Raw genomic sequence first — 22,446 nt, forward strand, 5'->3', positions numbered from 1 at the left:
AAATCGCGGGTTCTGGCGCATTTCCTTTTACCGAAAACGACCAAGATTGACAGACAGTTATGCCACGCGGCAGAATATTGCCAGCCGTTGTTTGAAATAGTCCCTTTGACGACGCGCAATCCCGAGTGCGCTGACTGCCGTTAAAACCCCTTTGATTATACCATAGCTAATTTGCGAAGAGACATCCTCGTGCCGCCTGCAGGCCCCGCAAAACACGCGTGTGGATTCCGGCGTACATCAAAAAAACCCCGAGGAGATGGACGGACGTTGCAAGATGGAGCAAGTGGAGGGAGGCTTGGGAGAAATGATATATATTTTTTTTTGGTTCAATAAAACTAACCCTCCGATGGATGTTCGAAACCGCAATCGGTGATCGCACGCAAAAGTTCTCCCTTCAGGAGGAAATCGCGGAAACCAGTCGAGTGAATACCAACATAGCTTCCTTTCTTATCCGCTCGCGCGCCAGCCACTGTCAGGTCACCTTCTTTTTTAGGAGCGGCACCGTTGGCGCCAGCGGCAGCGGTAGTAGTAGCGGTAGCATCAGTTGCCTGAAGCTCCTCATCGGAGTAGTCGATGAGATCTTCTTCGTGAGACATGTTGGAAGGAGGCGAAAAAGCTGGACACGAAAAGTTTGATGGACTTGGACGTGGGCGGACGGCTGAACAGTCAAAGGCGCAGGATCCGGTGATAAAACCCCAACCTTGATGTTACAGGAGGGGGATCAGGATGGCGAAATACTTGCAACGGTGGTATACAAAGAACGATGAAGGACAAAGAGATGGAAGAGAGTCGCGTGAAGAGAGAGAGATGAAAGTTGTTGAGACACGGACGGGGTGAAGTTGTTGGTTTGTCACAGAGCCAAGCCAGAGCCTCAGTAACGCTAGCCGGTTTAAGCATGGCGTCTGCACGTGATAGGAAAAATCTAATTTAACTTTTTCCGATCCGGTGAGGTTCACGTGAAGTAGAAATTAGAGTTAATTACAAACAAGAAACAATGCAAACCAGACTACTTTAGGACTAGTGTAATTTGACTGGAAGTCATAACTCGGCTCTTCAAGCAGCCAACCCCAAAAGCGAAGCAAACCTTCGGCCCCCGATGCTCAAAACATATCCAGGAACCAAGGATACTAATATGGCAAAAGCCAAGACTCAAAGGGGCGGGGGAGCAGGTCAGAATCATATTCGAGTTCGGGTTGCGTTCTTATACAGAGCGTCGACGTATTTACAGTCCGCCTCTGTATCAAATCTTTCCGCCAAATGCATCACCAATCGGACCATCCAAGGTTCAAACCATGGATCTCCTACCCAGGAACAGGCACAAGGTAGTGAAACTGTTCCCAACGACAAAACCTCAACTACAGATGCCACCGGGGAGTCGAAACAGCCACACCCACAGCCCACACAACATGTTCCAGTCTCAAAGCTCTCTCGCCAGCTGGCTTCCCAGCTGCGCGGGGTATCACTCAAGTCGCAGCTGCGACTGTCCCGCGACATCAAACGATCAATCTGCAAATGCTGTGACTCGCTACTGATCCCCAACTCGACCTGTGTGGAAACGGTGGAGAATGCCAGCCGTGGCGGGTCGGAGAAAAAGCCGTGGGCTGACGTCCGCGTGGTTCGCTGTAATAGTTGTGGCTATACAAAGCGATACCCGCAGACAGAGAAGAGAAGCTTGAAGCTTGCGGAGCGCAAGCGGTTGAAAGAGGTGGGGGATGATGGCCGGACCGTGACGTCGCAACCGACCACGGCACAGTTACCCGCTGTTCATGTTGCCCGTTGAAGTTTCATTGGAGGCCTTGGATAACTTTGAAAAGAACACTCCGTCGAAGGACGGGAATGAGACGGCATACTAGACGGGCAAAAATCCCGTGCCAATACGACTACGCCTCGGCGGCTGAACTCATAACAGTCATGCATCCGCGGCCAGCTAAGGATGCTCGGAGAATATTTGATCCAATTAGATCCTTCAAACTTAATATCTAGATTCTGGAAACGGTTACATCATGCTGGATGCTGCAGTGAGCCACGCACGGGGGAGGGATTCGCGGGTCACCGCCAAAACTTACGAACAACCTCTCGGTATGAGGCTACACGATCCACGTCCCACTCCGAAATACGGAAGTAGGTAGTCAGGACAGCGCATCGCGGAAACAAGCTTGATGGGAAAGATCCATTGATGCTCCCTGACAGGCAGTTTGGTGTTTACATATGTACGATGCAAAACGCAACGTATTATAGGAGAAAAAATGGGATGTCAGAGAGGGAGAGAGGGAGAGAGAGCGAAAATAGCTAGTTATCTAGTAGCGATTAAACAAATAACCATAGCGCTCCATGATGTTGTCTCCCAGGTCATATTCGCTTTGCGCCGTGTTGCCTGGACATGGCCCTCAAGCACACATGTAAGACCGAGGGGAGATTCTCTAAGTTTCCCTTGACCGTTCCTATGCATAATAGTACAGTATATGTACATGTATATAGATTCTTAGGTCTAGAAGGGTGGAATTCATATTGGCTATTTCTAGTAATTCACCAATGTGAGCAATAACTGGCCATGCAGTGAGCTAGTCTATCCGATAGGTTCGAAAACAGAAGATAAAAACCAAAAAAAAAGAAAAGAAAAGAAAAGAAAAGAAAAGAAAAAGGGGCGGTATAGGGGCAGCTAGCTATATACGTAATCACTAGAAAAAATATCGAGCTTATAAGAATACCTACGCACATAATAAGAAGGCTAAGAGGACATGACAAACGGTGTGGGGTGGCGAGGAACTACAACAAAAAAAGAAAGGGTCTTGACATACGTGTGATCAATCGACAAAGAAAAAAGGGCCGAAGGGCAAATAAAATCAATAATATTCGCGTCGGATATTGAAACAAAATCTTGAAACAAAACTGGCTGTTATGGAAATCCTAAGACTTGGATAAAAACGAAGAACCTGGTACCGCTTGAAAGGCTGGACGTAAGGAGGGAACAAAAGAAGAAAAAAAGAAAGAAAGAGGAAGAGAAATAATACATACGGATATTTACCAATATATAATATTATATAATAGGAGGTAGGGTAGGGGATGCAGGAGCGTAGTGTAGGTAGTAAGCAAAATACGCTTAAAGAAGGCCATAAAAAATACCAACATCCGCTGACGAAGCGGGGTTAAGCAGGATAGAGAGAACAGGGCAAATGGCGCAGGAAGCTAGGGGAAGGGGGAAGGCATGAAATGGTATCAGATTCAGGTTCAGTCTCATCTTTTTTGTTTCTTCCACCCCCCCCAGCCAACCAGGCTTCCGTTTCTCCAATATTTACCTAGGCAGGTAGGGATCCAATAAGTAAAAACCAATCAAAGTGAAAAAAAAGAACGAAAATCAAAAGTTTCGGCCGTGAGGCATGTAACCATTCTTAGAAGATTTTGTATCCAAGACAGAAAGTAGATAGAAAGTTGCAAAACAGAAAAATAGAAGGTGTACAGGGTTAATTAAGTTCCACCTCTTCCCGATCCAGCAAACATTGCGGAAGTGGAATTTGCGGATCTTACGGGAATATAATAAGGGGTTATAATTCTTTCCACACTGGCTCGGAGCGGGTGGCGTACTCTACATCAATGCGGGTGGCTTTTGATTTCCGTACCCATGTCTGCGCGTTGTAAGCAACGTGGAGGAAAGATGATTGTCCGCGAGGACTAAATATCGGCGAAATTTGAATATCCGATATCCTGATTCTTTTTGTTTACGCTGAGCACGTGGGATATGTGTCATTTATTTTGTTTTCGAGGCTGCGGTAGCAACATTAACGGGTTGTGTCAGAGAGCAGGACCACCCAGCAGTCGAGGTGACGAATTGGGCCGGGATCGCGGTTTTCGTAACAGAGGAATATCGCTGCATATGTAAAAACGGAAAGGGGAAAATTGGAAAAGCGTTCTCTCGTGGCATCGTAAACGTGGGCTCATTCCGTCTCGCTGAGCTTTTCATTACGGGATTTAATTTCACATTTCCCCTCACTACCACGTGAAAAGGAATATAAACAGGTAGATGAGAGAATAAACAAGGAGGAGGAATGTCATATCAGCGTCTTCTGCGGGCGGCCTGGTCCAACCGGTGGTCTAGACTCTCCACTCTAGATCTGTATTGCTTGACGATGTCCCTGATGCGTCGGATCTTGTCGAATTCAGTTTCCAATTCATCGATGTTTTGTAATATTTGGTGCATTCGCGCAATCTCGATATCTGCATTCGCAACGACATTGCCCGCTTCGTCATAGGTATTTTGGATTGATAGTTCAGATTGTTCAGTCAACTATATAGGGGATGATATTATTAGCGCCAGCTCTTTAAAAGGCCCGACAAAAGATAAACAACTAATCAGTCACAAAGCGGCTTGAGGAACGTATTGGGCTCTAGAAGCGCAAAAAGCGATAGAAGCAATCTAGAATCTAGATATAAAATTGCAAAAGAACCAACGGCGGCGGATGGCAACCTACATAATCTATTCTTCGCCGTATATCCCTCAACAGATTCTCGAGTTGATAATAGAGCGCTTGCAAGCTATCCGGGTCGAGCAGCAGTCTGCCATGACTACTGGCAGCGCTGGCGGCACTGGTAGCCCGCGAGCTCGAATTGCTATTCCTCCCCATGCCTCTCCCCCGGGACACAAGGCTGCCAGCGCGGCTCCCCTGGAGGGCGATCTGCTGCTGGTGCACCGCCATCTGCATCTCGGCGGAGGTGAGGCCGAACCGGGCATCAGGAATGGACGTTGACGCGGACATCTGGTATTTGGCTGGTGTGTGCGCAAAGACATGCTCTTAAAACAGAAAGTCGTCGAACGCACGGGAGGGGATGGGGCGGGCGGATTGGTGGTAGTTCATGTTGGAGAACAAATGCGGGATGAACTGTTTTGGATAAAGGGAACCCGGAAGAGGGGGGAGGAGGGAAAGCGAGGTCTGTTGTATTTTAAGTATAACTAGATGATCTCCTGAATTCACCCAGACAGGCGTTATTCCGCACTAAGCATCAATAGTGGCATATGGCTAGATCCGCGAGAAGTCGCAGAACGGGTAATTCTGCGGATGACGAGCAGGATCGCAGCCACACCGGGATTTTAGCTCGGCGGAGGCTGAAGCCGTGGCGAAGGCGCAGTATGAGACGGGGAGGAGAGGGAAAGCAATGACAAGGTTGGCGAAGGGAAGGAGATAGGATATATATTTTGGCGATGGGAAGAAGGAGGACCAGGAGGATCTCAAGAGATGGAGATGGAGATGGAGATAGATGAAGATGAGAATGAGGTCTGGGGTTTGGGGTTTCGAGGGTTGGCAGTTGAGCTGGTGACCTTTTTACCCCCAGGCAAAGGAAACACAACAACTTCCAACCAACGCCGGATATTTATCAATCCCTGTATTCAATTTATCCATTATTATTTGAATTTGCTGAATTTGCATTTATTTTAACTAATATTATTATGATACTTATTCTACTTGTAGGTTCAAAAAAGAAAACATGTGACGGGGCCCTCACAGAAACAGCTACATACACTATGTAGCCAGGCCAAAAAATGCTCCATCGCCTGCTCCAATACATCCGTCAAGTTTCGACAAAACAAGTCAAACGTCCGTCTGGATTGGATGGAGCTAGAAAAAGAAATATATCTCCATTTCCCTCCTTGATCTGCCAGAAGAGAAAAGAGGGACATCGGAGGAATGCTGAAGCTATGGTATTTCCCCAAGCCCCGGAGTAAATAACTATCCTGGATATAACTAAAGCAATCAAATCCCCTCTTCCAGCGCCGTTATCAGCCGGTCAATTGGCATCCATCCCACACACGCCGCATGGAAATAATAATAATAATAACTAGCAGCTGGTCGCCGTGTGAACCGGATATGGCATCTCCCGCATCTCCCGCATCTCCCGCACATCCTCGTCCGCTATCACAGTCTAGCCTACTACCTCTACAAGTCACACGCGCATCTCGCCCTCCCAAAGATTGTTTTTTTTTTTTTTTTTTTTTTTTTTTTTTTTTGCAAGCTTTGCCGTTATCGTCAACTTGTCGCTGGGCACAGACGGCGGCCAGGCCTCAATTATTAAGAACCTCCATGTCCATTCCATCTGACGGGCAGGGCTTCACTGCGGCCATTGGCCATCGGTGGGTTGCTCCATTCCTCGGATATCCTGCCCCCACGGTCCCGCCATCGTAAAACATCCAAAGAATCCGAAACTACGGAGTAGTAGGAGAGAAGATGTGAAAACGAAAAAAAAAAGGTGATCTAGATCAGTAGTGGCTGCAACGCCTTCTTTTTTTCCATTCCCTTGCCCTCCTTGTGCCTACTGCAGGGTGTGCGGCGTAGGGCTTTCGGCTGCCCAACCTGTGAGGCTCAGGCGGGAACAGAGCTTCAGGGCGCATTCGATTGGCCCTTGGAACAAGTTTCCGTTTATGCAACACCTGCATGGGTTGCTGTTCATCGTTTCTGTAAGCTGTACGGAGTACATGGAATGTACTGTACAATAAGTTGGTTGGACTGGAGCCGTTGGACTAGCTGCAAGCTTCCCCAAGCTGCTTCCCCCGTGGGTTTGGGTGCTGGTAACTAACTTAGTTAACTAACTTACCGCATTTGCTCAAATCACTCTAAATATTTAACCGCAGACAACACCGGAACAAACCTCAAACTTCGTTCCAGCTCCCCAACCAGCCAACCAACCAACCTCTACAGCGCTTTTCTCCACAGACACCACCGTCCTCTGATAATTCACGCTACTTAACCTTTTTTATTGCTTTGTTATTTTTCTAATTCTCGCCTTCTCTCCACCCTCGCGCCCTTGCCACTCGATTTCGCGTTTCTAAAGTCGTCGCTTTCTCGATGGCAAAGGATAAGGAACGCTCCATCAACCCCGCCCTAGCCCAACGGCGGCTGGAGAAGGCCAAAGCCTTGAAAAAGGGTAAAGCTGAGGTCCAAGCTCGTCGGAATGAAAAGCTCGCGCGTCGCAACCCAGACCGGCTCCAGCGCCAAATCGACAATCTCAAGGCCGTCGAGGAGTCGGGGCAGCCACTGAAACCGTCCGAGAAGCAACATCTTGAAGAGCTCGAGAGGGATCTCCGCGCTGTCAAGAAGGCTAGAGAGGCCCTTGGTGACAAGGCTCCGACATTTGGTGGGGGTGAGGCTAGACAGGGAACGCATTCTCATTCTGATCGAGGGGGTCGCAGTGATGGTGGTGGTCGCGGAGGGGTTCTGGGGAAGAGAAGGCGGGATGGCCAGGAAAACAACCGGTGGCGGCGACGTGATAATGACGATGGCGAGGGCAGCAGCGATACAGACGAGAGCGTTCGACGGATCCCCATGCCAAAGGACACCCCTCCACCCATCCCGCGCCAGCATCATGCACCCCGCCGCGCAACCAATGCAAACATGGAACCCCTTGGTGAAGGTAGAGGGCCCGGCGAAGCGCAAGCCACCACCACCACCACCACTGTTCCCGTTTCTCACCCACCTGCGGCACAACCCAAACCTGAGCCGAAAACAGTCTACGAAGCGGCCCCCGTGATCAAAGACCTGCGGAAGGAAGCTGTGAGCAAGTTCGTCCCGACCGTTGTGCGCATGAAACAGGAGGCCGCCAAGGGCCAACCCGGCAGGTTGTTGGAGCCTGAGGAAATGGATCGACTTGAGAGAGAAGGTTACATACCAGGTGCTTCTTCTCAAGCGTTCCAGCCTTCGCCTGTCGAATCTGGAGCTGCCACTGGAACTGGACCGGGAACTGGCTCTCCTGCACCGAATGCTACACCCCCTACGGAAGTTAATACGTCGAAGACGAGAACGGTGCAGATAGAGGACGTTGAGGACGAAGATATCTAACGGAGCGCTCTACATGGGAGTTCTATTATTTTTTATTTTTCCATTTTCCATTTCCATTTTTTTCATGTATCTTTACGGATCGGGGTTGCTGTCGATTATTCGCACAATGTCTTGGGATTTCTGGCGTCATATACAGGGACGTTTTAGGATTATGGCATACACAAAATGTTTCACGGAACTGCTTTTTTTAAATCTTTTATACCGGTGTATTTTATTACTGCTTATCACCCATCTGTTTATTCAGAGAAAATGATTGCAAAGCAGAAAACACAACCGCGAACCACCTGACACCACCAAACCCGACCACCCTCCCTCCCAATATCTCCTTCTCCATGTCCTTCAAACCGAAATCATCCATGTCTCACCTTGCATCCTCATCTCATCTTAATGCCGGCGAACCCACCTCCCATCCCGCGAATCAACATGGACCTCCTCATCTCCACGACGACCCCAGTTACGCATAATTACAGCAGATATATATGCAGGGGCGAAATGGGTGGCGGCAGCACTACACTACCCAGAAGCGTACAGCCGGTGTGGTGTGCTCACAGCTGAGGCAATGGCGGTTGCGGTTGCGGACGGAGTGATTCTATTCGCGTGCATTGTTTTTTGAAAGAATTTGGTTGGGTTGGGCGTTGTTGGTACTACTTTGGGAACCCGCTGAGTCGGGGAATGCATGTATAACTAACTACACAAAGCTATATGGATTGTGTCATAAGTGATAAGTGCTATTGATAACCTAGCCAACAAAACACTCACACTCACTTATCGTAAGCATTATTTTTCACAAGGTGCAATCAGTGGCCAGTGAGGGTTACAACCGTTTCCACATCCCGATCCCGAGTCGCGGCGCCCCCTCCCCCATTCCGAATCAGGAGCAGGCTGCGTTTTCTCCGCTCTGGAACGCTAGTTTGCGAGCGAACGGGGGAGTCAGCGAGCTCCCTTGGATTGGCAAAAAAAAAAAAAAAAAAAAAAAAAAAAAAAAAAAAAAAAACCTTCTTCCGCTTGAGGTTGAGTTTCCGTTGCCCGCATGCATGCCGTTAACTGAGTTTCGCTTGGGGGTTTATATGAAGGTACTAGTTGCGCCGGCAATGGCATGCGGGATGGGTGGATGTCCAACGCGTATTTCAACAGGTATTTCAACACGAGTGTAGTGTACGGCAGTTTGGTTATATCAGCCGATGTGTTTTTTTTTTTTTTTTTTTTCTTTTTTTTTTTTTTTTTTATTCCTTGGAGTGGAGGGCTATCTGTACAATGCTAAGGGTAACCTCTCTCTTCTCCACGTCGTGCCGTACCTATACCAAGTTTTGGTGAGGGAGGTCTGCACCGATCACATCAGTATGGACCACGCTGCGCTGCCAGATAATTTTATTTTCCACTCGAGACAAAAAATAAATAAATGGAAAGCTATGTAGCAAACAAAAAAAGCCAGACAGAGTCTTCCACCGCTTCCAGTCAATCGGCGTTTGGTTTGAACCCGCGGACATTGTATGGCATACCCCTAACATTAAGGTGAGGTAGGCAAAGATAGTCAGTCAGTCAGGTATGAGTCAAAAGTCATGAGCCCAAGGACAAATGACAATGGGTAAAAAGGGTTTAGTACATCCGTAATGGAAAGTAAGGTGTGAATAAGAGGACTGAGCGATGAGAGAAGATAATCGATTGCTACCAATCAGGGAAAACGAGAAAATGACTCTGAAAGCGAGGAACGAAAGGGTAGGGAAGGAAAAGGTGCACACAGTGTATAAAAGGACTAGATATCATAGTTATTTTGATAAAATGGGAATGAAGAAAGAAGAAAAGCGAAATGGAATGAAATGAAAAAGCGCTATACATTTAAAAAAAATAGGGAAACCTAGAAAAAGAAAAGTAAAAGCTAAGTAGTAAACAGCCTCGCCATGCCAGTTATGTGGTGCAAGTATAGAATAAAATCAAATAGGAATGAGTAGGGGGGGAACTGAGGGTAAACAACAAGTATTTTTCCAGACGGCTCTGAGGTACGAAAAAGCGACGCCGTTTTAAGATAACATGCAATAGCATCGGTAATAAAGGGGTAAATAAAGGCCGTTTCCGGGGCCTATCGCATTGCAAACAGGTAGCTTCCCCTGAGAACCCTGATAAGCTACCGAACAGCGGTGGCTAAATTGCGAAAGGCACTTCCAACGCCGTGGAATGCAGCCAGCTGATAAAAACTCCTTGCGCCGTCTCGAGAGAAAAAGAGAGAGGGAGAAGGAGAGAAAAAGAGCGAGGAAAAGGTAAACAAGGAGAAATCCGACCAGGGAAACGCCAGGCACCTAAAAAACAAACTCATGTAGACATGGCCTCCTGACAAAGGAAATATGGTGAAGGAAAGAATTCGAGACGGCTCGTCGTGCAGGCGGCGAGACACGCCTCTCCAAAATACCAAAGCACACTGCTCCCCTGACATGTAATAACAAGCTTTGGACACAAAGGATAACGCCGCATAGACACCAACTGCGGACCCTACAAATGACGATTATGATGCGACGCTCAAACACGGATATAACACCGAATTCCTATCTAAGGTTTCGAATAACTTTGGCCCCCCTAGCCAAAAATGGGCTGGGCATCTCATCTCGCTCCGGATCCCATGTTGCTGGAGGGTCTCTTTCAGCGGTCTTCATGGCGTCAAAAACATGTGTATGAGGAGAAAATCCCGTTGTCGGAATCCTGGACTCGCTAGAATTTCGCTTCGTGTCTTCAACTGGCCTGCCACCTGCTCTGGCCTGGGCAAGCTCGACAAGTGTCCGACCGCCCATGTTCCGCTGCAGAACGGCTTTGAACATCTCCTCGCCGCCAGCGTTTCCTTTGAAGGTCGGCGGTTTGCTCCCTGCCCTGCGGGGAGATCCGCCCTCTCCAGCAAGATTTGCGGATGAGGGGATCTTCGTTAGGCGACGGGGGGATTTCACTTTTGCCTCTGAAGCAGCAGCGTGTCTAAGATCGTTGTGTGATACAGTAGTGGTAAGGTGGGGTAGACCCGAACCTTTAGAGGGGAACAGGCTAGGTTGCGTGCTCAGTTTCTGCATCATGGCAGTTGTATTTTGCCGGAGCAAGGGCCTTACAGGGGCCTTTATTGGGTCCGGCCTCACTCTCGGCCGCGTGGGAGAAGGCACATCGGGAATATCGTCTTCGTCATCCGAGTTATATGCTAAACATGGTTCCAATTTGGGATTTGACCTTGCACCTTCCGCAAATATATTTCTGGAGTTCCCATTTCCTGTAGTGCGGCGCGGGGAAAGGGACAATGAAGCTATAGACATTGGAGACGGTTCAGCCATTTGTATATCATGGGGGGACTCGAAGGTAGTTTTTGAGCGGCTGAATGGCGTCCGGCCAGCTTTCTTCAGTGGTTTACTGCTCTCAGATGTTGGGGAGTCAATTGACAGCTCACTGAGATCCGTGGAGGAAGGGAAGTCATCGTCTGCAGTCCCGGTTCCAATAGATGACTGACAAGAGTGCTCCGCAGACGACGTAGTTTCACCTTCATCAATGGCTGGGGAGGCACTCTTTCTGTGCTTCTGCAGCTCTGTAGCAACTCTTTCTTGGACCTCCATGTCAAATCGTTTCCGAAGCCTCTCGAGCTCCATTTGAACCTGTCGATCAATCTCGAGCCTCGCTTTCACTTCCCACTCGCGGCGAACCTTATTTTCGATCTCCATTTTCATAGTTGCTTTCTCCTTCTCTAGACGTGCGTAGTTAAGTTCGACTTCCTTCAACCGCTGCGATACACTTTCCTCCCGTTTACGCAATGAGATACCCAAGTCCACGACTTCTTTTTCCTTCCGCATGAGGCGAATTACTGGCATGTTTAGCAGGGCAGCGGTGTCCGGCCGGTGGTCCGGGTTGACTCTTAGGCAACTCGCAACCACGCTTTTGAGCTCAGAAGAGTACATATCCGGTAGAGGCGCAAATTTCCCCTCGCGAATTTTCTGGATGAGTTGGATATGAGTCCGGGCATTGAAAGGAGGCTCCTTCTGGCATAGTTCATACATGATGCAACCGACCGCCCAGATATCAGAGTGGAGAGTATATTTTTCGGCAGCACATATTTCTGGGGACATATAAAAGGGAGTGCCAACGTAGGTTGAAGCGAAATCGTGGGATCTCATTTGTTTCGATAGCCCAAAATCGCCCAACTTGACAGACTGATCCGCCCCGAGGAAAACTGTCATCACTGGTTAGCCACGCCCAAACGGGGATACAGAGTTTTGTCCTTTTACATACTATTTTCCGGTTTCAGATCGCGATGTAGGATCATCATCTGCGCCTGTTTTCCTTTCAAGCCGGAAGGTTTATTATTCGGTGGTGGCCCCAGCACATTGGATCCAGCTTCCGGCGGGTCCACGCCGTAGTGACACCGATACAACGCGGTAACAAGCTGAGAAAATATCCGCCAAACGAACTCCTCTTCTGCATATTTACCCGTCGCCTTCAAGTTCTTGATAACCATTCCAAGGTCTCCACCACCACAGTACTCCATGTAGAGGTAAAGGTCCTGGGAAGCCTTCAGATGCTCTCTGTGATAGTATGCGACAATATTGGGGTGTCGAAGAGAACTGAGGATATTGAACTCGGTCGTAAGCTGCTCGCGCTCCTTTTGCGACATTTTGACATAGTTAATTTCCTTGCGGCAAAGGATCTGGTAACGTCTGTTAGCTGCTTTGACGAAGTAATATGGATACTGCAAGTCCCGGCGTCCATACGTAGCCATCGGCCTTGCGCCTAACTTTGCGGATGACCCCAAATGAGCCGCATCCTATAGACCATTAGCCATGCCATATTGCAGACTTCACGGCAAAATACGGGAACTTTTTTTTACCTATCCTTTCTAGTACATCATACTTGTCCACTTCGGCCAGCGCAATCGCCATGGTTCGCTAGGAAGAATGTAATAAAGAAACTAAAACAGAAAAAAAGAAACAGACAGGAAATTAATACATGGACAAAGTTTATTTGAATTGAAGTACCTGCAATGTTAGTATATTCCTCACAACGACGAGTGGTGATGTTTGCAGAGCAGAGGGAAGTTCAAAAAGTCACTGATCGATATCCCATCACCGAAGCTCGTTCACTCTTCGGACTGTTTCGTTTGGTGGTTGTTGCTAAGCAACCAGTGCCGATGTACATAATTAGCTGTTTCTGGCAGGCGGTGTGGATACTGCCCACTTCTAAGAGAGAGAGAGAGAGAGAAAAGCTACGTTCTGTACAGTGTATACATCCTATTCTAAGTTAACTTCTAAATTCAATTATATAAATTTACAGAACTACAATCTCAAGAAGATAGTATAAGTAAGTAATTCCTGGTTTTGTTTATTTAGAGCAATTAAAAAGTTTTGTTGGGAAATCACATGGCGTTAATTGGCTTGGTTAAACTACAACATTGTTCGACGAACAAGCCTGGTAAACGTCAAGCTTAATTGTTAAAAAAACAAGACTTCTATATGAGGTGACGAGAGACTAGGGGCACAGGCATGCAGAGGTTATTCGTTTATCAAGGAGAAAAGGCATCGCTTATTAGTTGTTCGTTTCTCAAACAGCAAAAGCCACTCCCTACCTTGGAATGCAAGTCAAATCCCAGGGTAACTAATGGTGGTCTGGCTGTTACCCAAACCCGCTATATTGAGGAGATCCTAGAAGACTTCGAAATGGAAAGAGTCAACCCACTCAGCACCCTGATGGCGGCCGGCATACGCCTTGAATTCACCCCCGATGAAGGGGGTGGCCTAGGATGATTTTACAACTAAGAGATATCATCAAGGATTTGGGATTGCTGCCGTATTTGGTCTTGATTCTGATTGGGTAGGGGCAGGGGCAGACGCCCAATACACATCAACTATGGGCTATGTCATTACGATTAATGGGTCGCCGATATTGACCTCAATCACCAAGTTATCCATGGGGGCTGAATATATTACAGCTAGCGAAGGCTGCCTGTGAGCTAATCTGGTCGAATGATATGTTATATGACGCTGAGTTGGTCGATGGAAAAGGTAAGATATGCTTCCTGATGCGGATTGACAATAAGGGATCAATTGATCTTGTGAAAGGAGAAATCCTTGATGTGAAGATCGCGCCACATTGAGATATCACATCCTCCGCGAACTGGTTGATAAGGGTGAAATCACGTTAGAACATGTAGGTTCCATGGCCAATATAGCAGATGGCCTCACCAGGCCATTGGCAGGCCTGCTTTTGAAGAATTCGTCATGAGGATTTTCGATGAAGGATATGGATATGGGCAAGAAGGATCGAAAGGTTTGGTACTGGTATTACAGCAGGTTGATGGATTTAGCCCACACCCTTTTGATTTTTACAGTTATTGCCTTGCAGGCGTCTATTCCTAATGAGGGAACTAGAGTCTGAATCCTGTAATCTATTATTATTGCCTTTTTGAAGGAATTGGCAGCTAGCGGGTTGCCGGTTGAGAACGCCGTAGCAAGGGGGGGGTGCTGGTGCTCCGACTACCTAGGTAAGTACCGCAGTCACGTGTCCCCCTTTTTTATAGAGAACACTTTGTAGTGTCGCCATCGACGTCAACTTGGAATTCATAGTCTTCTCTGCTGTGCTGCACTTGATATTAGTGCTTTATACTGACCTGTCAGATATGCCCAAAACAGCTACGCTGCCCAAATATCAGCTACAGACAACCCTACAGAATGAAAGGAAACTGATCAAGGATGGCAGGCTCAAGGATGACAACCCCCTTGACCAAAGCCAGCCATTTCGGGAACTTTGCGAAGCATGTCGACGAGGCGACCTGAAAGTCTGCCAGGAGAAGATTACTGAGGGCGTTAATATCAATGCAAGAGATTTATTTGATTGCACGCCACTGATTCTTGTAAGCACTGGCCCTTTTCCATGATTTGCCTATCCTCCTTGTCCATCGTTGCGGCAGCCCCGGTCGGCTTTATTTCCTGCCGTAAACCATTGTGGTACTTTAGAAAGTGACTGTGCGTAAAAAGGCGAGCCTTTGCGGCCATTATGAAGTGGTACGACTTCTCCTTGACTCGGGGGCATTGTGTGAGCGTGATACTTTTCAAGGCGAAAGGTGCTCTCCTCCACTCACTTTCATTCGCTAATATGTTGGATATTTTCTGCTAACATTCATTTTTCTTTTAGATGTCTATATAATGCTCTGAACGATAGAATACGAAATTTGCTTCTTCAATATGATTATTCGAAATCCACGGATCCCTTGCAGCCGTTTGCTGCTCATCTGGCCTCCTTGTTATCACGAGACCACCCTCAAACTGCGGATATTGCAGTCACAGCATTGGACGAATCATTTCGATTACACAAATTCATTCTATCTGCGCGCTCCCCGTCCTTTTCTAATAAGTTGTCATTTGCCCCCATGGTAAAATCGTGGAAACTTCCAAGCTCAATTCCCCCTGAAGCATTCAACGTAGGCGTAAGGTATTTGTACCTAGGGGAAGCACCGCGGGAGCTAAGATTCGGACCGGGAACTGACTACACCGAAGCAGAAATTTTGGCTGGTATCGAAAGGGTTGCCAAACACCTGCAGCTCCCGGGTCTAGTAGAGACAATTCTTGACAGTGGAGATAGAAGGCTGACCAGGCAACGAAGGGCAGAGGAAACTTCAAGGGGCCGTGACCAGATGGAATCATGGTTTCGAGAGAATGTCCTCCAGCATAAACTCGTTGTCGAAACCGACAAGGCCAATAAAGTGAAATGGCCAAGGGACAATGGGATATTTGCTGATGTCTTACTTCGTGTGGATGAACCCGTGGCCGAAGACAACATGCCGCGAACAAACGATGGTACGCACGAGCTAAATCCCGGGAACCTCGAAGCCACGAACCGTATTCCAGTGGGCCCAACGTCACGGCCATCGTCTCCTACCTCGTGGCCGCCGTCGCAAAAGCCTCGCAAGTCAATCCTCTTCCCCGTCCATAGAGCGATGCTGCTGCGCTCTGATTTCTTCAATGCGATGTTTTCTTCCACATTTAAAGAAGCCCAGATAACGGAGCATTTACAAATAATACCTGTGGACTGTTCACCCGAAACATTGGAAGTTGTCCTCACCTATTTATATACCGACAGAGTTGAATTCCCATTATCACTGGGTGTTGAGGTGCTTTGTGCTGCAGATTTGCTTTGTATTGAAAGGCTTAAGTCCAAAGCAGCAGTGTTGATTAGCTCCCTCGGTAATGGTAACATGAAGCAACAACAGGCAAGGAGGGAGGACGAAAAAGTCGCCAAAGAGACAGATGCTACCCCAAAAGAGACGCAACAAGATGACGATGAGGAGGAATTAGATATTTACGAAGTCATTCGAGCAGGATGGATGTTTCGAGTTCAGCGTCTCGAGGAATTCGCGGCCCGGTATCTTGCTTACCGCCTCGAGTCGCACATTGATCTACCAGAGTTTGCAGAACTAGTTGCCGAATCAGCGACCCGTATCTCCCAGAGGCAGGAAACAGATTCTATCGAACTCGTGGATGATATTCGATTCTACCTTAGCGAGAGATTCAGGCTGCGGTTCGAAGATTCGGGCCTGGACGAAATCATGATGGACGAAAACCCCAAAGTGACACAAGTTGGCGACGGCAGCAGCGGCGAGGCTGTCGACGGCGTCAAAGTGGATAATGATATTTCAAATGATAACCTGACAGCTGATATTCCCAATCGTGGCTCCGAATCGGAGCGTGACTCTGCAGAAGACGAAGCCACTGATGTCAGCAATCACAAATCCCAGCCAGTAAATGGCTTCCCTTCTAATGGTGCAGTTTTCAGAACTCTAGATGGACATGTTGCAGGGGATGAGTTTGCGAGGGACAACGCGGACTACCAAATTTTACTGGATAAATTGGATCGTCTTTTGGAGAAGCTTGGTTTGGAGGCATAGGTCGGCTTGCCATTAGTACCGAGATTATAGATATTAGACAAGATCCATCATTCTCAAATGCGTCAATATCTTGTTTAGTCTTTTTTATTTTTATTTTTTATTTTTCATTTTTTTTTTTATTTCTGCTTCGCTGGAAGGGAAATTTTACCTTTCAGCCATTATTAAAACATATTTCTCTGTATTTGGCGTTGCTATTTCGTGCAAATAAATGAGACTGGATAATTCAATTTATGGGTTTATTCTTCCTCCCATAAGATATGTATACGGGCGGGTATATATGTACATGTACATACACTAGCCACTTATCGGCCACTATTGATTGCCCCGTTCTCTTCCTCTTATGCCTGCCCATCTTAAACTGATTTCCTTTTTCTTTCTCAAGTACCAATAGGCCTCAATGAATATGTGGAAGAATTGTACAGTAAATCGCATGCTGCATGCATGTACAGTAGTGTCCAAGAAGTCAGCGTACTAGGGGCTCAGCGCTGAGCATTCTCTCATATACCCCTCTTCTTCCTAACAGAGGTTCATCTAACATAGATATATATATATACATACATATACTGGATCCAAAAAATGTAAATACATAATAGAAGTGAAAGCTGGCGGGGAAAAGATTACAACCAACAAAAAAAAAAAAAAAATTAGCAATCATAGTAATACATCGAATGCGTGAAAATGGCTATTCAATCAATACACAAGTCGGCTTTCGTGACTTGGTCCAGAAGTAGCTAAGTGAGATAAGTGTCTGGCTCTTTTCGGATTCTATTTCTCCTCTATCAGTCCATGCCATCCCCTTAAAAGTCCCTAGGTCTATACTTGTTTTTCTGTTCATATTTTTCTTCCTCCTCCTCCGCTCCTTTTATTCCGGCGTAGCAATATGTTCCATAATTCCCTTCTGCTGTTTAACACCAATCAAGGTCTTAATTGTCCCAAACTTGTCGGGCCTAGTGCCCTTTAAGACATTCGAAGAGCGTGGAAGCAGTCAAGTGGATATCGCATATCCTTTTTGGGAGATATTCGGATGCACTGTGCCAAGTATATCTGATTCTCATAGCTGCGCCATTTCACTATAACATTTGGAAGTTTATCATTTTCGCCGAAGGTTTCGTTTTGGCTCTTGCATCATTTTCGCTTTTTTGCTCCTGCATATGGGCGGGTATGCAGGCCAAAGGGGGCTTCGTGGACCATATAAACCGGCAGGATTTCGATTTCGCGGAAGAGGTGGTTTCATTTTCACATTATTAAGAACCTGATTTTTCCAGATTCGGTTTCAAAGTAAAGATGACAAACAGGGGAGAGAAATAAGGGACACCAACGGTCCTGACGGTGTATCTCTATTTTCAAGAACAATAGTGGGAATATTCGTCCTCCTGGCATTCATCATGCCCAATATTCGAACTCGTTTTGTGAGGTAGTTTTGCCAGAAACTGAATTTAGGCTGTTCTCCGATCTTCTCAACTCACCAGAGCTGCTTGCGTAGGTCTCCCAGTATGACAACCACGTTCGTGTCGTTTCATATTACTCCTGACACTGAACGATTTGCCACAGTTGACATGCGGGCATTTGAATGGCTTCTCGCCCGTATGGCTGTGTGAGTGAATACGCAGACTGGAAGGCCGAGAAAAGGCTTTGTGACATGTTCGACAGATGTACCTGTCATGATTTTGTGGGTAGGGAGCCGTGTTTGAGGGTGGGAAGTAGTGGTGGTGCTGCCAGGTTGAGACCATGGAATGGTGATGGTGCTGGTGGGCTGACGGGGATGTCAGAGGAATAGGTGGGGAGAACGAAGGGGCATGAGTTGGGCGAGGATAGTACTCTGTAGAGGTGGTTGGAGGTTCAACTGGAGAAGCAAATGGTGTTGAGATTGCGGGTAGACTTGAGGACGCTGTGTAATGCTTATCGGTAAGGGAGATGGGAGAACTCTGGGATACGGACGACCTGGCTGATTGTGGTGGGAATGGAACTTGGGACATCCCGGGCTGGTAGGAAGAGTCCGTAGATGACGCACTTGTGAGGTTTGCTACTGCAACGGGCGAGTTTGCGGACGATGGTGACGAGCCAGACGGAGAGTGTTTGCTTCCATCTAATCCAGAGCCTGGCCGTAAGGGAGGGGTCGGTGGTAAAATCATCCTGGGCCTGCTTATTGGCTTTTGGGAGGCTCCCTGGCCTTGAGACTTCAGGTCTACCTCTCCAGATGACAGTGGATTGGGGCGATGTTTTTCTATCACCGAGTGTTAGTACGTATATTTAAATGAGGACTCCAATGGAGCTTTCTTTCTTACTAGCTACGTGAACAGGAGCGAGTTGGTCCGCCCCTTGCAATAAGCTCGATATTGAAGGAAGAGAGAATCTGGCCTGGTCCTCGACAGGTGGGGATAACGGCGGTTGCGGAGAGCGGGCATATGCAAGATTTGAAGCATTGCGATCGTAGTATCCATTGGATACAGATAACGAGGAAGGCTCGCTCTGTAAGGCTTGACGTTTCTGGGACGTGCTTGAATGAGAATACGTCGAAGGAGGACTATGGTAGCTGGTCACCAAGTGGGATAGATTCATCTTGTCCTCAACACGTCGGCAATGAATGAAGGTTGACTGAAAGTTGACTAGATATTTTTTATATAAAACCCTGAATTCACCAGTGTATTCGAAAACTCATTAATGTGGTGGCGGACGCGGAATGGTGAAGAAGCAGCAGAAGAAGTTGAGTTGAACAGGGTCAAAAGTCCAGGACAAAGGGCTCAGGCAGGTTGATATGGGATACCCAAGCAGGCAGGCTGGTGCAGGAGGCCACAGCGGACGGATTATTAGGGAAATATTTAGCTTGACATGGGTACACGAACGCTAGGCCCAAAGATCTTCCAGAACCCAGCCGGGGGGGGGGGGGGGGGGGGGGGGGTGAAGGACTAGTGGGGATGATGCTTTTTCTTCTTTTGCTGGCGCACTCGGTAGTAGCAGCGGAGCAAGGAGAGCGGAAATGATAATCACTAACTACTACTCGGTAAGTAGTAGTAGTAGTAGTAGTAGTAGTAGTAGTAGTAGTAGTCGTAGTAATAACGTTGAGCATCAACAACTTTGTGGGAATGATATATACTTTTTGTGCCCACTTGTCCCCAGCCGAATGTTGAACCATTCATTGTCCATTTTTTTCAATCAATCACGGGATAATAATTCGTGGAGCCAGCCACTGTAGCCATTGAAGTCCCGTTTTATTGAAGATACTTCAACATTTGGAAGCTAGCCATGGCACATGCCTTGTGCGGTGTATAAAATACAGAATACAGCTGCATTCCTTCATAACCATCCTACCGGAATCGAATAGAGCTGTAACTAATAATAATACTTGTATGCAGTAGTGATGAGATACTTGCCGCATGCACAGGTTATGGAGGCACGAGCAGAAAAAGCATTGTTGTTTTTTGCCCGTTGCGTTGTTTGAGACAATTCCCCTTTGAACCAGCGGCATATTTTTCGAAGTTCTGGGTCCCCTTCTTCTTCCCGTAGTTCTGTTTAACCTCTGACGCCCCTTGGCTTTACTCGGTGCGTGCGCCAGACGGGATGTACGGTTCGGTTCCAACCTCAGGAAACTTTAAGCTGCCTCGTGGCTACTGGCGTAGATGCAACACACATGACTCGTGGAGCCCTGGGCGCCTCCTGCTACTGGCTAAATTCGTGATCGATCTCCGCCCATCAGCCAAAACGACGGCCACGGGGGGAAAAATGAGGGAAGTGAGGGAAGTGAGGGAAGCGAGGGCTTGGTTCCCAGCAATCCAGAGAAGCAGTTGGGCTAACGCTGCATAGGCCGAACTCTGTTCTTGCACCCCATTTTATTCTCGTGAGCTGAGTGGCTTAGTTAGCGAGGGCCCCCCAATGGGATGGATACGTGAAAAAGTAAAAAAAAAAAAAGAAAGAAAAAAGAAAAAAGAAGAGAGAGAGAGAGAGAAACGAGAAACGAAAAGAAAAAAGCGAGAAACATAAGTAATTTTACAAGTTCGTGGCGATCCATGTGTCCCTCCTCGAGCTACTCCCGTAGCGCAGATCCATAAGCGGCCAACAACGGACGGGATGCTCAATTTCCCTGGGAACTTGCTAGCCGAGTGGATTTGGTGAGAGGAAGTTCACGAATAGTGAGCGCGCGATTGGACGGATCTTGCCATGGGAAGGGAAGAGTAGGGTAGGGTAGGGTAGAATAATAATAATAAGACTGGCACGCAGCCAGAAGTAGAACGAGGGTGAGAATGTTGCGTTATGTACGGAGTAGCGTAGCAACCTTGGGGCCAACCAGCGCATCAGCCTATGAACCCGTCAATCCCGAAACACAGCCTGGAGCGTTGGCGTCCTTTAGGGACGAGTTTGGGGGAGTCTTACTACTGGTACTGGTACTGGTACTGGTACTGGTAGATCACACAATGTTCAATAATAATCCCCCCATGTATGGTATTATTTCCTGGACAACCTGTCTGTCAGGCTCTCTCACGTTTGACGGCTTGAGAGAGCCACGAGCAATCACCGTTCATTTTGAGCATCTGAGATTTGATGAGGGTGGAATAATAATAATAATAATAATAATGGTGGCGAATGGTGGTGCTGGGAACATACATCATACATCATCAAATCCTCTGGCGGGCTCCAATGATCCATCCGTGTAATTTACCCTCGTACGTACCCTAAAAAAATACGTGACAATCAACGGCTTCAAATTAGTATTATTCTTAGTATTGAATAATAACATGGCTTGTCTCTGCAAAATCGAATCCGGCGATCCCAAGCGAGAAATAGCGGGTAGATTTACGGAGATCAGAGTGAGATGGGCTTTGTACGCAGTAGAACGACGAAGCAGCGCCCCTGTTTTTTTCAAATACGGATGAAGCGCGAGAAGCCAACAAGCCGCTCAACGATATCTATCAACAACCAACGCAAAGGCAGGAGAAACAAAGCATCCAAGTTCCTTATTTCTCTCAAATCATGACAGGAGGCGTTAAAAAGGGGTTTTTGAAAGTTACAAACTTCCCATTCTGGGTTTAGCTGAAGGAGGTTCAAGAAATACGACTCTTTTCAAGATCACACACGATTTATCATCCAAATCTCAAACCAGAAGTAGTTTGTTGTCTTGACTTCAATAATAATAATATATCGCATCGTCCTCTTTTTTTCTTTTTTTCTTTTTTTCTTTTTTTTTTTTTTCCTTTCGCAGGGGTTTATGATTATTATTAACCCTCCCGCCCACTTTGAGAACCCTGCCTACGATCCTCCTTGTCTACTCTACTTTTACCCGTCCGTGGGGCCAAGGAGCTGATTGTACGAATGAACAGCCATGGGGCGATATCATATCCTTTTTGCCTGACCTACCTTGCTTCCTGCTTCCTGCTTCCTGCTTCCTGATCCTGGCATATCATATCCCAACACCTCCCCCCGAGCAATCAATTTCCGTGGCTCGATTGATGAAGGCCGCATTCATACGGTTATTTATTCAATGTATTTGGAACCGGGACCAACATTCTTTTCAAAGGTTGCCATTTTGCCCACAATTCACGAGGGAAAAGAGGCGGTGCAGCAATACAATAACTTACAGCGTAAGAAGAAGAATATGGGGGATAAAGCACCACCTATGTTTGATCAGCTAACTTGTTAGTTATATGACAAGCCAATCGTTGAACAGACTGGCCGTTCCGTTCCATGCAGGTTCAATATAAAATAATAATATTAATATTAATGGTTCCACTGCGGAAATGA

At 47.2% G+C, this 22,446-nt stretch overlaps 6 protein-coding genes across 8 annotated transcripts; 3 read left to right on the top strand and 3 right to left on the bottom strand.

The window, feature by feature from the left end:
* Positions 1 to 1,052: 1,052 nt before the first annotated feature.
* BDBG_08574 (RNAse P Rpr2/Rpp21 subunit domain-containing protein) lies at positions 1,053 to 2,625 on the top strand. Its single transcript, XM_002620948.2, has one exon. It carries the CDS (start codon positions 1,097 to 1,099, stop codon positions 1,778 to 1,780), a length of 684 nt encoding a protein of 227 aa, XP_002620994.2. The 5' UTR covers positions 1,053 to 1,096; the 3' UTR covers positions 1,781 to 2,625.
* Positions 2,026 to 5,409, bottom strand: BDBG_08575 (uncharacterized protein). Its single transcript, XM_002620949.2, has 2 exons — positions 4,467 to 5,409; positions 2,026 to 4,282 (listed from the first exon to the last, which is right to left on the bottom strand). Exons 1-2 carry the CDS (start codon positions 4,749 to 4,751, stop codon positions 4,052 to 4,054), a joined length of 516 nt encoding a protein of 171 aa, XP_002620995.1. The 5' UTR covers positions 4,752 to 5,409; the 3' UTR covers positions 2,026 to 4,051.
* Positions 5,410 to 6,833: 1,424 nt separating this feature from the next.
* BDBG_08576 (uncharacterized protein) lies at positions 6,834 to 7,823 on the top strand (the record flags this gene model as incomplete). Its single annotated transcript, XM_002620950.1, has 1 exon — positions 6,834 to 7,823. The coding sequence occupies one exon, from the start codon at positions 6,834 to 6,836 to the stop codon at positions 7,821 to 7,823; it is 990 nt and encodes a 329-aa protein (XP_002620996.1).
* Positions 7,824 to 8,811: 988 nt separating this feature from the next.
* Positions 8,812 to 13,037, bottom strand: BDBG_08577 (NEK protein kinase). Its single transcript, XM_002620951.2, has 4 exons — positions 12,664 to 13,037; positions 12,548 to 12,600; positions 12,069 to 12,483; positions 8,812 to 12,009 (listed from the first exon to the last, which is right to left on the bottom strand). The coding sequence occupies exons 1-4, from the start codon at positions 12,713 to 12,715 to the stop codon at positions 10,361 to 10,363; spliced, it is 2,169 nt and encodes a 722-aa protein (XP_002620997.1). The 5' UTR covers positions 12,716 to 13,037; the 3' UTR covers positions 8,812 to 10,360.
* A 1,333-nt stretch (positions 13,038 to 14,370) lies between these two features.
* BDBG_08578 lies at positions 14,371 to 17,281 on the top strand. Of its 2 annotated transcripts, XM_031723621.1 has the most exons (3): positions 14,371 to 14,682; positions 14,807 to 14,892; positions 14,964 to 17,281. In XM_031723621.1, the coding sequence occupies exons 1-3, from the start codon at positions 14,449 to 14,451 to the stop codon at positions 16,711 to 16,713; spliced, it is 2,070 nt and encodes a 689-aa protein (XP_031580851.1). In that variant the 5' UTR covers positions 14,371 to 14,448; the 3' UTR covers positions 16,714 to 17,281. The 2 variants fall into 2 exon arrangements, with proteins under 2 accessions (XP_031580851.1, XP_031580852.1); XM_031723622.1 differs by lacking the exon at positions 14,807 to 14,892.
* On the bottom strand, positions 16,785 to 20,930 carry BDBG_08579. Of its 2 annotated transcripts, XM_031723623.1 has the most exons (3): positions 20,702 to 20,930; positions 18,999 to 20,553; positions 16,785 to 18,937 (listed from the first exon to the last, which is right to left on the bottom strand). In XM_031723623.1, exons 2-3 carry the CDS (start codon positions 19,270 to 19,272, stop codon positions 18,171 to 18,173), a joined length of 1,041 nt encoding a protein of 346 aa, XP_031580853.1. In that variant the 5' UTR covers positions 19,273 to 20,553; positions 20,702 to 20,930; the 3' UTR covers positions 16,785 to 18,170. The 2 variants fall into 2 exon arrangements, with proteins under 2 accessions (XP_031580853.1, XP_002620999.1); XM_002620953.2 differs by lacking the exon at positions 20,702 to 20,930 and having other exon boundaries at positions 18,999 to 20,637.
* Positions 20,931 to 22,446: the final 1,516 nt, after the last annotated feature.

The sequence above is a fragment of the Blastomyces gilchristii genome, assembly GCF_000003855.2.
Source record: "Blastomyces gilchristii SLH14081 genomic scaffold supercont1.25, whole genome shotgun sequence".
NCBI classification, from domain to species: domain Eukaryota; kingdom Fungi; phylum Ascomycota; class Eurotiomycetes; order Onygenales; family Ajellomycetaceae; genus Blastomyces; species Blastomyces gilchristii.

Excerpts from the sequence above, each read along its gene's own strand:
- BDBG_08578 (XM_031723621.1), top strand. The coding sequence starts at position 14,449 with ATGCCCAAAACAGCTACGCTGCCCAAATATCAGCTACAGACAACCCTA. Across the intron at positions 14,683-14,806 it reads ATTGCACGCCACTGATTCTT|GCGAGCCTTTGCGGCCATTA; the intron begins GTAAGCACTGGC and ends GTGCGTAAAAAG. Across the intron at positions 14,893-14,963 it reads GATACTTTTCAAGGCGAAAG|ATGTCTATATAATGCTCTGA; the intron begins GTGCTCTCCTCC and ends TTTTTCTTTTAG.
- BDBG_08575 (XM_002620949.2), bottom strand. The coding sequence starts at position 4,751 with ATGTCCGCGTCAACGTCCATTCCTGATGCCCGGTTCGGCCTCACCTCC. Across the intron at positions 4,283-4,466 it reads TACGGCGAAGAATAGATTAT|TTGACTGAACAATCTGAACT; the intron begins GTAGGTTGCCAT and ends TCCCCTATATAG.
- BDBG_08577 (XM_002620951.2), bottom strand. The coding sequence starts at position 12,715 with ATGGCGATTGCGCTGGCCGAAGTGGACAAGTATGATGTACTAGAAAGG. Across the intron at positions 12,601-12,663 it reads TGATGTACTAGAAAGGATAG|GATGCGGCTCATTTGGGGTC; the intron begins GTAAAAAAAAGT and ends AATGGTCTATAG. Across the intron at positions 12,484-12,547 it reads GGCGCAAGGCCGATGGCTAC|ATCCTTTGCCGCAAGGAAAT; the intron begins GTATGGACGCCG and ends AGACGTTACCAG.
- BDBG_08579 (XM_031723623.1), bottom strand. The coding sequence starts at position 19,272 with ATGAATCTATCCCACTTGGTGACCAGCTACCATAGTCCTCCTTCGACG. Across the intron at positions 18,938-18,998 it reads CGCTCCTGTTCACGTAGCTA|AAAAACATCGCCCCAATCCA; the intron begins GTAAGAAAGAAA and ends ACTCGGTGATAG.
- BDBG_08574 (XM_002620948.2), top strand. The coding sequence starts at position 1,097 with ATGCTCAAAACATATCCAGGAACCAAGGATACTAATATGGCAAAAGCC.